Below are 14829 nucleotides of genomic sequence, written 5' to 3' on the forward strand. Positions count from 1 at the left end.
ATTAAGAGATTTTTGGTAATTTTGGTGAGAGCATTTTGAAGGCACAAGCAACATTGCAGCAAACTTCTAACTGGTCTCTCTCCCTCCAGTTTATCCCTTGAAAAAACATCTATTCTTTTCCAACCCATTTTGTACACTAGTCAGTTAATGCTTCAGTATGCCAATAACTTTTGGTTTCATCAGAACAGGCACTCTTTCCAATTTTAAAGAACCCAACAACTGAGTAATAATATTAATAATAAACATTATTATTTTAAATATTAATGCTAATAGCTTCTACTTACATGGTATTTTAAGGTTTGCAAAACATTTTACAAACATGATAGAACTCACAAGAATTCTGTGATAAAGATACAGTAAATGTTATTGTCTTAATTTTATTTGGAAGGAAGCAGCTTCAAGGAAGGGGCCCACTATCATATAGCTAGCATGTTAGAATCTGGATTTGAATTAAAGTCTTTTTGATTCCAAGTCTAGCTAATGCGCTTTGCAATGCTAAAATTTAATTACTTCCCAGTTGATATGCTGATGAACTTATCTGAGCCTAGATAAGTTGTTCCCCACATGAGAAATGTGGTCTGTTAATAGTTTTGTGCACGATGCTTTTCTAGCTTGTCAGACCTGTGTCAGAATTTGGGTTTGTGCACTGTTGATCTAGACTTCAGGAACACAATATCACTTCTAGCAACTGCTAGTTATTAATTGTGTTAAAATAGCACATTTACTATATAATTACCTTTACTTTAAAATCTTTAATGAAGGAAAGGGAATAAGCATCTATGATGTTCCAGTCACTGTGCTTTTCAAATTCAATCGCATTTAATGCACACAATAACCATGGGAGGTATTATTAACTTATATTTAAGGAAACTAAAACAAACAAGAGGTTAAGTAAAAAAAAAATCTATTATCCTTGAGAGATGCTAGCGAACATCAGAGAGTTTTGTCTAGTATCTTTACACTGCCAATTTGTCTTTCAGTTACTTCTTGTTTGCAGTCTCAAGGAGCCTGGTCAAGTGGGGTCAAATAATGAACATTTCTTAGGCACAGAATCAATATGATGATCAGCCTTTTTTTCTGTCAAATTCAGTGTACTCTCCTCCATCTCTGCCTCTTTGCTCATATTGTTATCTTCTCCCCACCCAAATATTTATCCTTCTTGTAATCAAATCTTTTTTCTTCAAGGTTCAGACTAAGTGTAATCCCATTGATGCAACTTTTCTTTATTACTCAAGCCTAGTTTTGCATCTTCTTTCCTTGTCCTAAAATGTTCTTATCATCTATAAGTTTCATTTTGTCCTTTAGTTTCTTATGTTGTTATTTCAATTGTTCATGTGTATGTGTGTGTTTTATGCCCCAACTATTGTAAGTACTCAGTGCATAAGCATTCAAGAAATACTAGCTAAATAGATTGCACAGTCTCATTCCAGAAAGACAAAGACAAAGACAGAGTTAGAGAGACAGAGAAACAGAGAGAGAGAGAGAGAGAGAGAGAGAGAGGTGCCAGGTCCTGCATTATTTGGAAATATTTAATCAATTTAACTAAATATAATGTTATTTGTACATATTAATAATATATTAGACATTTGCATACCCTCAAGCAATAGATGAATGTAAATTATTATTTCATTTCTGTAACTATCATTATTTACATGTTGACCAATTAATAACTTTTCTTTTAGTAAGTTGAGGATATTTATGTCTCTATAATTTCCTCATCCATATATTCATCCTCTTAAGGTTACTTGTAAAGGCTACAGACTTTCATTCATTAATTTGAAAAAAAAAAGCTTTGGTTTATCCACACACTATGATAGATTGTAAGGAGACAGAAATGAAGGAGAAGAAAGGGAATGGAGAAAACAAGAACAGATGGACCTTTTTAGGGGTCTGGCAAAAAAAGAGAAAAGAGACATATGGTGACAGCTTAAGTCTTAAGTAAAGGATTTTTAAGGCTAGACCATAGGATCATAGATCTAGAGATGGACAGAAATTCAGAGGCTATCTGGTTCCATCTCCCTTATTTTACAGATGATAAAATTGAAACCAAAAGAAATTAAATGGTTTCCCCAGTCAGGGGCAGGACTTGAGTCTGGTTCCTTTGCTACTATAGCTAATTCTTTTTCCACTTTACCATTCTGGAGAATGGTTCCATGTTTGTAGTCAATGTCTAGTCCATGGAAGAAGACAGTGAATAAGGAGAGATAGTAAAAGATCAAGGTTGAATATCAAAAGAGGGAATGATAGAATAGACAGTCATCTACATGAGACAAATGTGCATCAGGTCTCCCTTCATCAGAGAATGGAGCAAAGGAAGAGGAAATGGAGGGTGATAGAGATGGTTTTCCAAGAGAAATATAAATGAACAAAGGGATCTTGGAATGGCTTCTTTTGACATCCTTTGCCAAAAGGCATGGAAAAGAAGTGATAAGGAAGTTCACAGAGAGAGTTAGGGAGAGCTGCTATGGAGTATATAACGAAGAAGCAATCAGGGTTAAAGAGCCCCCATGTAGCAGCAGAACTTGGGTTGAGATAAGATAACATTCCCTTGTTTTCTTTTTTACATTTTGAGTTCCAAGTTGTCTCCCTCCCAACCACACTATACAGATATAGATATATATGTGGAACCAAACAATATCTACTTTCATATTCCAGGCCTTTCTCTGGTAGTGGATAGTGTTTTTTTCCCCTTCATAAGACCTTCATAGTTGATTCCATTGTTCATATAGCTCAGAATGGCTTAGTCCTTCCTTCACAATTACTCTGAACAATACTGCTATTACTGTATATGACATTTCTTGGTTCTATGCATTATTACATGAAACAGAAGATAACATACATTTGTAGTGAACCCAGTTGGCTGGGTTCATAATTCTACATAGAGCATGGCCTTCTCTCACAGGAAGAGCCGATGGGAATATCCCTTGGAGGTGTGCCGGCGCACCCAGCCTATTCTGGACATGCCTATGTCATAACTGCATGACTTTCTCCAGCACTTCAACAATATTTGAATATAGTAGCAGTAGCGCAGGTCTAACATTTGATGAGATATGACTAGTAATGTGATAAAGGGCTAAAGGATAAAGTGACTCAATTTAAAATAGGAAAGAAATCAAAGAAGGTTGAAAAAATTGGCATTGAGTTGGTCCTAGTAGAACAGTTAAAATTACAACTAGAGGAAGTCACACAATCATGCCCTCAGTGCCAGGAGGCAGCACAGAGCCTCTAGTCCAACAGTTGATGAGGCACCTGAAGCATAGGCAAGATAAGTGACTTGCCCAAGGTCATGTGAGTAATAAGTGTCAGAAGCAAGACTCAATCTGAGAGTCCCCAATTCTTGAATTGGTGCTCTTTTAATTTAGGATCCTGAATTCTACAGCTGTCTGAGAAACTCTTATCCATCAACTTGAAAATAATTCTACTTCTTTCCTCAGTCCTATTGTAACTGCTTTAAGGGTAGTGATTGGCCTCTATGCCTACCCCTGACCTTAATGGTTTGCCAATAGTGAGAGTTTAAAATGAATATTTGTGAAGACAATTCGAATTGAATTGAAGCACAAGGTATAACATGATCAAAGGAATATGGCAAGCACGCGGTATACTCACAGAATGTCTTTTATTTAGTTTGACTAGACTATAAAAAACTGGTGGGAGATAAGTTAAAAACAGTAATTTGGCTCCAGATTTGGAGATGGGGGAGAGGAAGCTGTATGTCAAGGTAATATATCACCATTCTATTTGGTAGATCAAAGGAATTGATTGATTTTTTTTTTAATTTAGGTTAGAATGTGATCATAGTTGTACCCGCTAATTGCCTGCTATATCCTGAAAACTAGCCTAGGCACTATGAAAAATGTAAAAGAAGCATAAGACAAAGTCCCTATCCCACAAACCAGCTAGAGAGAGCTTAGGCACATGCCACAATTAAATAACAATTAAGTGCTTAATTGTGCAGTACTAACTATTAAGTCAATTAGGAGTTCAGACTGGGGAGTGTTCAGTGTGAGCTGGATAGTTAGAGAAAGCTGTCCTGGTTCGTCTTCTCTTTCTACACTCTTTACTGATTTCATCTGTGGCTGTGCATTCAGGCTTCAGCTTTGTGAAGAAAACCCTCAACTCTTTCTTGAACATCACCTACACATTGCTACATATTTCCTTATAGATGTCCTGCTCTCATCTTAATATCATTATGTCCAAAATAGTGCTTATCCTTCTGGCCTCTCCACTGCCCTCAAAAAGGCAGTTTTAACCATCGTGCCTTCCGGGAAGCGTTCCTCTTTGTCCTGGGGTCCCCGCCGTCCTCCATGTCCCATGTGATCGTCACGTGAGTCCGCTTTGATTAAGCCTTTGCTTCCGCCGCAGGTCTGCTCAGTTGCTAAGTCCTCTGCCGCCTTCTACAGTTTTTCTCACATCTGCCCTTCCTCTCCGGGTCGATGACCACCACCATAACGCAGCTCTCTTAGGCTCGATTCGCAAATATTATATACCCTAGGCTCAGTGCTAGCTACCAGGGGGAGGAGCTAGACACAGTATTTCATCTGAGTATAGAAGAGTCCCAAGTCCGGAAAAGTGTGTAGCTTCCAGAAGTTCGCATGTTCTCGGAAGTGTCCGTACATGTAATGTAAGTACAGTATCCGTGTGTGCTCATATATACCTACACGTGTAATACATGCGTGAACCTAAATGTGCTGCACATATCATGTGTCTGCGTGTAGTTTGCAGACCACCTTTGTACTGGTTATTGTGCCTGGAATGCGCCCCCCCCCCCCCCCCCCCCCGCTTTCTCTGAGAATCACTAGTTTCCTTCGAAACTCCGTGTGAGTCGCCTCCTCTAGGAAGCCCACTTACGTAGTCCAGACACACAGTTCTCCCTTATCAATTCACATTACACACACTTGACTTTACTTAAAGAATTTTGATAAAAAAGCACACTGCAAAAAGCACATCTCTGGGGTTTGTGGGGGACAGCAGGAAGGGAGGCAGGAAAGCCACGTGCCCCTGGAGGGAAAGGCTCAGTTCTAGAGAGGAAGAACACTGGGGGCTGGACAGGAACATAGACTGGAGAAGACTGGGGACAGGCAGAAGGAAGAGAAACAGGAAGGACTGGATACATGGGTGGAGCTAGGCAAGTCTCCACTCTCAGTGCTGAAGGTCTCAAGCCAAGTCCCCTCTCCTGTTGTGGTCCCTCCAGGATGGATGGGGGGAGGGGTGTTGTGTGTGTTAAGGGGAGGCTACAGAGTACCCAGCCTAGGGACAAGAGGGGAAATAGTGAACACAGTACTATACCGTACAGTTAACTTGGGTGGATTTTTTGTTTTGGAAAGGGAACTCTTTTCAAAATTCTTTGAGATATGCAAAATTAAATTTTATGTATATATAGACCTATCCATCTATCTGAAGAAAAAAAAAAACTTCATGTAAAAAGTTCTCTTAAACTGAATTTTAAAGGAAACTAGAGATTTCAGAGACAAAATGAGGAAAGGATGCCTTGTTTCGGGCAGAAAACCAGTACCAAAGTTCAGAGAGAGAAAGAAGACCACTTCAAATGGAATATAGAGTGCATGAAAGGAACTAATATGGAATGAAACTAGAAAGGGAGATTGTAAAGGGTTTTAAACTCCAAACTCAAGAATTTGTATTTTATCTTAGAGATAATGGGGAGTCAATTAATTTTTGAATATGGTAATGACCTGGTCACACAATGGACTTTAAGAAAAGATAACTAAATGATAACTAGTAATTAATAAAATTAAATTAAAATATGATTAAACTCATTTATTTGATGGACTAAGTTATTTCTCTTACAAATTTCAACAAAGCAATAACAAAAAACAGTGTTATAATCAATTGGTGCTATTTTAATATTTATATTCATCTTCAGTTGGAATCTGTTGTTTTTTATGTTGCCATATTCATTTAGCAACCGATGGCCCTACTCATGAACTATTCAGCCATCCAAATTACCATTTGTTATCCATCCTTCAAGATGATTTCTTTTAACCAGGTGGTCCATCTATTGTACATATTCCAGAACTTCAGAATTAGAATGGCACCCCAGAGGCCATCTTATCCAGTTTATATCTAAGGATTTCTTCTTTAATATCCCCCAAACTGATCAGCCATCCTTTACGTGAATATTACAAGTGAGAAGAAATATCTATGGACATTTCTTATTATACTTTTGCACAACTCTGATTGTTAGCTTGTTTTAACTTCTATCAACCATAAATTTTCCTTTTTACAACTTGTATTTATAGATCTGCCCTTTGGAACTAGTAGAAAAAGTTCAAGACCTGTCCCACACAAAAGCCTTTCTTATAATTGGGGTAATCTATCAATTGACCCTATCCTAATCATCATTGGTCTATTATCTTTTCATCTGGTTCTATTGCAACCCAATCAATGAATTCTTTGGTACAAAGTGTGTTAATAGACTCTTCCTACTCAAAATTTCCTAAAATTCAGTGATCTTTGACATTCAGTTTTTTCAAGGTTTTTACTTTTCCATGTATAGGTTTTATCACTCCCAATTCAATAAGGGAAGGGATAAATTTGTACAACCTATAATGTAGAAGTACATGAAGGAGTGGTACTATTATCAGTAGAGGGAAATTTCAATTGATGAATCATATTTATCAATAAGGAATACAGAAATTAAGTTATTTTTCTCAGTGCCACATAGCTGTGTTTGTAAGAAACAGGATTTGAGCAGTGGTCTTCTTGACTCCAAGTCCAGACTTCTATCCACTAAGTTATACTGCCTCTATAACTAGTAAGTTTTTAATAAATAGATTTTATTGAATGGATTGGAAGACAGTCATCTTTGAACTGCTTTGAATCAAAGAAAGCCTTCCATATCTAAAATATATCTCAGTGGCTAGTGGGAAAAAAAGTACTACAGTTTATTTTTTCCCAGAAAATAATTGACTTAACTATCATCATTATCATCATCATCATCATCATCATCATCATCATCATCTACAACAAGATGAACATCAGTTCTACTGCAAGTAAAAAAAAATAAATTTCTTTATATCAAACTTTGCACTAAGGGATTTTGATATTCCCTGGTGAGCTTTTATGGACTTTCTATAACTAACAGCAGACTTAAGCATTTTCTCTGCATTAACTTTTAAAGATCTATGAAGATTCATTCACTAGAGGAAAATTTAGTTTGTGTCTACAATATATATTTGTATTTTATAATCCAATATTACTACAAAGCTGAGATGTTTTGTTCATTAGCTTCTGCTGAACTTCATTTTTTCCTATTCTAAAAACAATTCAGATCAGTGAAAGAGGAAAACAGTTATTATTCTGCCAAAACAAAAGAAAAAAATTAAAATTCACAGGTATTTGAGAACCAGAGGATTCGTGTCAAGAGGCTACCTTTGTTTTGATGAAGCATACTAGGGAAAGTCACTGAACATCACAAAACACCTCTTACATAAGATTCATAGTTTAAAAACTTACAAAAGAAAGGGTTGAAGGGAGATTCATCTTTAAATAATTACATGAGATTTTAGAGTATTTCCACCTATATGTTGGTTGGTCTGAGGTTTGGGTTTTTTTTTTTGTATTGAAGTTCTCAAATATTTGCTTTTGGTGGAACTGGTTACAGTTTTACAATCTACATGTTTTTAATGGCCACAAGAGGAAGGCTTGAAGAATCTTGTTCACTTTGTTTTTCTAACCACATCAAGATTTTTTTATTACTTTATAAAATGGTTTGATTTTTTTGTACATAATTCTACCTCATGAACTTCTTCAGTCTCAGGGTCATCTTTGTCCTGATTTTTTTCACCTTTTAAATACAGGTTGACTATAAATTCTACAACTCTTTTAAGTTAGCCTGCTAATTTTCTTCTATATCATTCTTCTTTCAAGATAGGAAAAATTTCCTCTAAAAAGTTATCAGATCTAGTTTATCAGAAATAATGATGTAAGTTCTTTGAAAGTATAAAATACTAAGTTGAATAGTAGCATATCAGAGTGCATTAAACATAGCCAATGTTTTAACAGAATTACAAAGAATATTTTTGTAAGTTATAAATGTTGGTGTAGGAATGATAATGCAATAGAATGAGCACTGGATTTGAGGTCAGAAGAATTAGGTTCAAGTTCCAACCTTGGCACTTATTAGGTAGACCATAACAAATCAGTTCAACTTTTTTGGATCAGTTTCTTCTTTTTTAAAATCAAGATAATCAACCTTAAAGTCTATCTCACATAATTGTGGTAAGTAGCAAATGAGATAATATATGTCAAGTACTGTGTAAAAATTAAATGGAGGGGGCAGCTGGGTAGCTCAGTGGATTGAGAACCAGTCCTAGAGATGGGAGGTCCTAGGTTCAAATCTGGCCTCAGACACTTCCCAGCTGGGTGACCCTGGGCAAGTCACTTGACCCCCATTGCCTAGCCCTTACTGCTCTTCTGCCTTGGAGCCAATACACAGTATTGGCTCCAAGGCAGAAGGTAAGGGTTTAAAAAAATTAAATGGAAATGGATTGTGGCTCTAGGTAGGGAATCAGAGGTGTGCTGGTGAATGACTAACAGCCAGATTTCATATCTATCTATCTATCCATACATGAGTGGGTATATGTTTAATCTACATTATCAATATTTCTCCATCTCAGCTTTCTTAAATCTGGACCATCAACGAAACCAGAAATCAAGCTTTGATTTGTAGTGTTTGCCAATTTCCAAGGTATAAATGCTTACACTGAAAAGTAATTGATTTTTATGAACTGGTGCAAACTGACTCCAACAAAACCTTGAGAGTTACCTAGTCCTACTGCCCTTATTTTATAAATGATAAAATTGAGTCCCACAGGATTTAAGGGGGACATATAAGGTCATATGCAGTAAGCATCAGAAGTAGAATATGAATCTTGATCATCTGACTCCGCATTCAGGTTCCTTGAATTTTCCCTCGCAGTCTCTCATCTATAAGTAGCTGTTTTTTTTAGTCTGGGGTTTTCATTTTTAATTAATATTTGAAGTGAAAACGGGTATTCTTATTCTCTCTCAGTGATTTACTTTTATTTTAAAAAATGATGATGTGCCATTTCTTGTTTTAGGTTTTGAAACTAACCTGAACTTAAACAGCAGAGATGACCCTAGTATAGCAGAGAGTGGATCGGAAACCCAAGATAGAAATGCAAACAACCATGGAACTCAACTATGTAATTCAATGTCTAGTTCCATAACTTCTGAAAATGGAAATTCACTCTCAAATGGTAAGCAATTCTTGATTCTAAACTTTCCTTCAGATGTTTTAATGTTAATACTGAATTGCTAAGCCTGCATGTACTTTTAACAGAAGCAATGCTAATTTTTCCAAGTCTTCTTTAAAAATAAACAATGTAAGTTGACAGATTTCACTGGAGCAAAGACTGATCAATAGGAATTTCCTATGCTGGGGAAGCTACCTACCAATCAAAACATTTACCATCCTTTGTGGGCTTTTCATCACCCCATGGATATTATGCAATACGGCAGATGAATCTATAACCAAAAAATGTACATTTTTTTACATACACTGAAAAATAGGTGGAAGAGATTTGTAGATAATGGTTATTGCTTATGATATTTCTGAGTTTATTTTCTGTGTCTGTCCTTGAAGTCCTTCCTTTCTGAGGCTATTATGTTAAGTAATGTTTGAGAGAAAGCATGCATACAGGGCCCGTGTTGGGGTCAGATCTACGTTTGAGACCTGCCTCTGACATTCTGTGACCTTTGGAAAGTCCCTTAGCTCTTTCTGTGTCCAAATGACTCTGTAAGTCTATAAGTTAGACACCACTATTGTAGGATGAATATCTATGGAAAACTTGACAATTCTCAGCAATGCAATGATTTGGGACTATCCTGAAAGACTTACAACGAGGAATGCTATCCATCTCCATAGAAAGAACGGTTGGAGTCATCTTTCAAGTCAGTGTACTTATGGTTTTATTTTGCAGTTTTGGTTATGTATGAGTGTGCTCTTACAATAATAACCAATATGGAAGTATGTTTTACATGACCATAAAAATAAAATTTAAAAAAGACTATGTTATAATGGATTTCAAATCCACATCAATGAAGGAGTTCTTTCTACCCATAAAATCACAGATTCAAGAAACAAACAAAAATAATAATAATAGTTATTGAAAATGGGGACATTAAAATACATAAAGATAGTTGGAATTAAGTATATTTTTTCACTCAAATATGTTCCAAAATCTTTTTAATGCCCATTTTTATCTTTACCCATTACCTCTGAAAAAAGAAAATGGACAAAGTGCTAATATTTTTGAGATTCTTAACTTCTCAGAGACTTGTGCATTCACTTTTGGTTCAAAAGATGATATGAAAAAGTGGCATTTGAAAAAAGGACTAAAAAGTTGCCTATTTACAGACTCACTTTTAAAAAAACTTAACCTACTGATTAAACTCTGGTAACTTTGTGAAAGATTAAGCATGAAATTCTGTTAAAAATATGATCCTTCAGAATGTCAGACTACAAAGTCCTGCCTTTTACTAAGCAGCCTACATCCAAGCCTAGAAACCTAAATTTATACATTACTCACTTAAGCAAATACAGAAGCGATTTTTAAAAATAAGTCTTGTCTTTTGCTGTCATGAATAAGAGTTCTATTGAAATATAAAGTAGTATAGAAAAATCTTAAAAGTTGTTATGTTCAAAAAATTATTTCAGCTGGCGTTTTGATCTTATTTACAAAGAAATCTGATGAAACCTTTAGAAAACTACTAGTAAAGCAACAAAAAAAGCTGGCTAGTCTAACCTCCAAATAGATTTTTGCTATGTCACAGTTAGAGACTGTTTCCACCTAGTGCTACTGGAAGTATGAAATCTTATTGAAATCTTAAGAGTTTCTCTCTTTGTGCTATTGCCTTTCTTCCAAGTTTGCCTACATGCAATCTTATGTGTAATATCCCAGAATAAAATAGAAATGCATAAACAGCACACACACACACACACACACACACACACACACACACACGCACCACCCCTTACAAACCACAACCCTATGACAGTGAATCATTTTGACTTGGTACATAGTAATGATTTAATAATGTTTCTTGATTAGTTGGTTGGCTATAATTCTATGATGCTAGAAAATGTACTTAAACTCCAATTTTCAGTTAGCTTGTTTACAAAATAGGCATAATCATAGCATCCACTTCACAGAGTTTTTATAAGAATGAAGTAATGTGTTTAAAGCACTTCAGAAAATTTAAAGTGTTAAGTAAGTCGCATATGTTGTTATTATTATTATTTTTACTGGACCAGTGATTTCATTGATACAAAGACATCCCTGTGAAGACTGTCCATCATCAGATTCCCAGAATCATAGGAAATCCTATCCATGATGCTATTGATATGTATTTACCTGTTCTGAAGAATTGTAGGATCCCAAATGGGGTCCATTTGGTGGGATCATCCCTTATCCTCCAATCTGAATTTGATTAAACTCTTTTCAAAGTTCAAAGCTTACTTTATCTGTGTGAGCTTAAGCTGCATATAATTCATCTAGCTTGTTCTGATATATTTTAGAATAAAATATATTCTACACAACTCTATAGAAGCTATATAGATATGTGGATATTGTACTAGTGGGGGATCAGGAACCAAAGTTTGAAAAGCCTAAGAGAGAGAGGGAACAGATAAAAGGGAACACTACCTCTTCTCTTGGGTAGAGCTACACAAGGGAAGGTGAGAGATTTGATCAACATCCAGAGCTGAGAGGTAAGAATGAAATCCCCGTCAGTCTCTGGTTTCTGCTTTCTTCCCTTGATCTTGATCCCCTTAGTACATTAGAAGAATAAGGTGTTCCGTTTCTTCTGGATTAATAAGATCTATTTATTCTTGTGATATGGTAGGTTTAGGAAAGAGGGGAAATTAGGAAGTCTCTAATTCTATTTTAACTTAAATTCCCCTCAGGAGTTGAGGGCTCAGGTCTGGGGACCAGAGTCCCTGTTGAGATTGTGGAGTCGGGCTGTTGTATTTTCTTGATATAGAGGGATGTACAGTTATTGAAGAGATCATTGGAAAACTTTCTTTGGTGGATAGTCTCTTATCTTCCACAAATGGAAAAAGTCTCTATCCACCACTATTGAGATGCAAAGCAGTCTGCACCTCTCTCATCCACAATATACTGTATAGATAGTCTTTCTAAAAGAGTAGATGCTGCCTTGCTCCTGAATAAATGTTTAGTGATACACAGTAACAACTCACAGTTCTGAAATAATTTATGGCTTACAAAGGAATTTCTTAGGGACAGGTGGGTGGCTCAGTGGATTGAGAGCCAGGCTCAAAGATAGGAGGTCCTGGGTTCAAATATGGCCTCAGACACTTCCTAGCTGTGTGACCCTGGGTAAGTCACTTACCCTCCCCCCCACCCCCCATTGCCTAGCCCTTACCACTCTTCTTCCTTGTAACCAATACACAGTATTGATTCAAAGATGGAAGGTAAGGGTTAAAAAAAAGACTTTCTTGGCCATGGCCCTTTGTTGTAGGTGGGGCAAACATTTTGTTTATGTAGTGGACATCTTTCTATGTACAACCTTAATTTGACAATATCTAGTAGGAAAATAAGTAAACATCTATTGAACACAGAATAACTAAACCTAACTGAATCTTGTCTCAAAAAGCCCTTTTACCCATTAGTGCCTTAAAATATGGATAGAGTCCATTCGGCAATTTGCAAGGTTATTTTTGGTATGAATTGTTAATTTACAATTTAAAGTGCAATGCACTTTAAAAAGAAATAAAATTGTAAATGTAAATATGTAGGAAATAATTTAACGTTATAATAGAATCAGGAATAGCATTTTCCAGGAAACATTCTTTTAAAAGTCAAAATTATTTCCCAGAAGAAAATATTTATGTTTTTATTTACTGAACTATGGTTGGATATAGATAATTATGGGTATCATTTATTTTAATCATATTGAGAAAACACCAGCTTGAAGTTTATATACTTAATTTTTCCAAGGACTTAGTGTCATTATGTTAAGGAAACATTTTAGTATAAATATACTATTAGTATTAATATACATTCTTGTAAGATATTATATAGATTCTCTTCGTGTGAAGATTTCTAACTCTATGGAGCAATGTTGATACAAAGATAATAAAACATTTCAAGTAATAATTGCACTGTATGATATCCTGCAATATTTATGCTTGATGGATACATTTTTTTTAATTGCTGAGTTTCAGTGGAGAGAGGAAAAAGACTTGGGAGGTTATTATGGTTAACTTAATTACATATGATCTATGAAGAGTTGTGTGTTCTTTGTAAAACTATTACTTAATATATGGTGCTTATCTTCTATTCACAGTATTTTTTGATGTACTGACATATTGGATTCCAGAAGGGAAAGAATAAGGGAAAAAAACACTATGTCATTATAAATATTTTAAGTTACATGGAATTCAATTCAGCAAACATTTATTAAGCACCCAGTGTGGACTAAAAATGAACACATTCACACTTCACTTCACTTAAGATCATAAGATTTCTCTATGATCCTAATCCTTACTAGAATTCAGATTTTTAGTCTGACTTATACTGGAAGAAATATGCTTGCTTAAAATTCAGGTCATTTTAACCTATTCATCTATTTAAATATTTAATAGAATTGGTACATTCTAGGTACCTGGAATTTGGCAACTCTTATTTACTAGTTTCATTTGCATTATATGTGCGTATATACGTCTACAAATATGTTCACCTCTTTGCGGATATGATATATATTTCGATGTAGCTTGATCCTTTGATAGATCTGCAATCTTAGTTTCACAGGCATTCCTTTCACTAGTGCAGATTGAAACCCCTCCATGCATTTTCATTTTGAGTGACTCTCATTTGTGTCATTCTGTAAATCTTCCACAGAGTATCTTTGGAACATGCTGACAGTCTTCCTCTGATCTTTTTTTTTCTATTTGGGGCAGACTAACATAGCACTCAGTCTTTCCGTTTGTTTGCTTTTATTCTCTCTTTCCACATATCTGACCTACCTTCTTTTCTAATCATATCTATCCTTGAGGATGTTTCTTATGCAGGGGTAAGTTAGACTTAGCTCAATTTGGCCCTCAAGAGCCAATTGTCGAGTTGAGAATATAAGCATTTATACCTCAGAAATCAGCAAATACTACAAATCAGAGTTTACTTAATTGGTCAGGTGATTTTTTTAGACTTAAAGTGATGGAGAAAATGTTAATAATGCAAATTAAGTGTTTTCTGTGTACATTCCCCCCCCTCCCAGGAATACTGGAGGGGAGGGGCAATGAACATTTATCTTCATACTCCTACTTTTATGCCATTTCTCACATGTAAGTCATTGATCTTAATATGGTACAGCATATCTACTCCTATCTACCTTGGATTTTTCCATTGCCATATGGTGTGTGTCCATATGGCATGTCTAAATGTGGTTTATGAGGAAATGTGGATAGTTATCTCTAGAATCTTGCCCACTCCTCTTAAAGGGAGCCTTTGATTCCTCCTTGGAAGGGAAAAGAATGGACCATGAAACAGGCTGCCATATTTTTCACTGTGAGTCAGGAATCAAAGTCTCCCTTAGAGAGGGGTAAGCAAAATTCCAAAGATATCAATCCATTTCTTCCTGTGAGCTACATCTAGATACCCAGTGTGAATAAACACATTACATGTAGTCAATCCACAGTTGACAAATAGGAATCGAACTTAAAGATCAAGTCCTTCATTTAACTAAAGAAAAGAAGGCCCAGACTCTTCTGAAGCCATATAGGACTAAAGACAATGTCTGATGGTTTCTCATTCCATGTTCTGTTGTTGA

At 35.7% G+C, this 14829-nt stretch overlaps 1 protein-coding gene across 1 annotated transcript in view; it reads left to right on the forward strand.

Annotated features, from left to right (window-relative positions):
- The window catches only part of MYO16 (myosin XVI), a 727392-nt gene that overhangs the window by 680249 nt on the left and 32314 nt on the right, over nt 1–14829 (forward strand). The window contains exon 33 of the mRNA XM_001375684.5: nt 9081–9239. Within this exon, the coding sequence (XP_001375721.4) occupies nt 9081–9239 (159 nt within the window). The remainder of the gene's footprint in view (nt 1–9080; nt 9240–14829) is intronic.

This window comes from Monodelphis domestica, chromosome 8 (assembly GCF_027887165.1).
Source record: "Monodelphis domestica isolate mMonDom1 chromosome 8, mMonDom1.pri, whole genome shotgun sequence".
Taxonomy (NCBI): Eukaryota; Metazoa; Chordata; class Mammalia; order Didelphimorphia; family Didelphidae; genus Monodelphis; species Monodelphis domestica.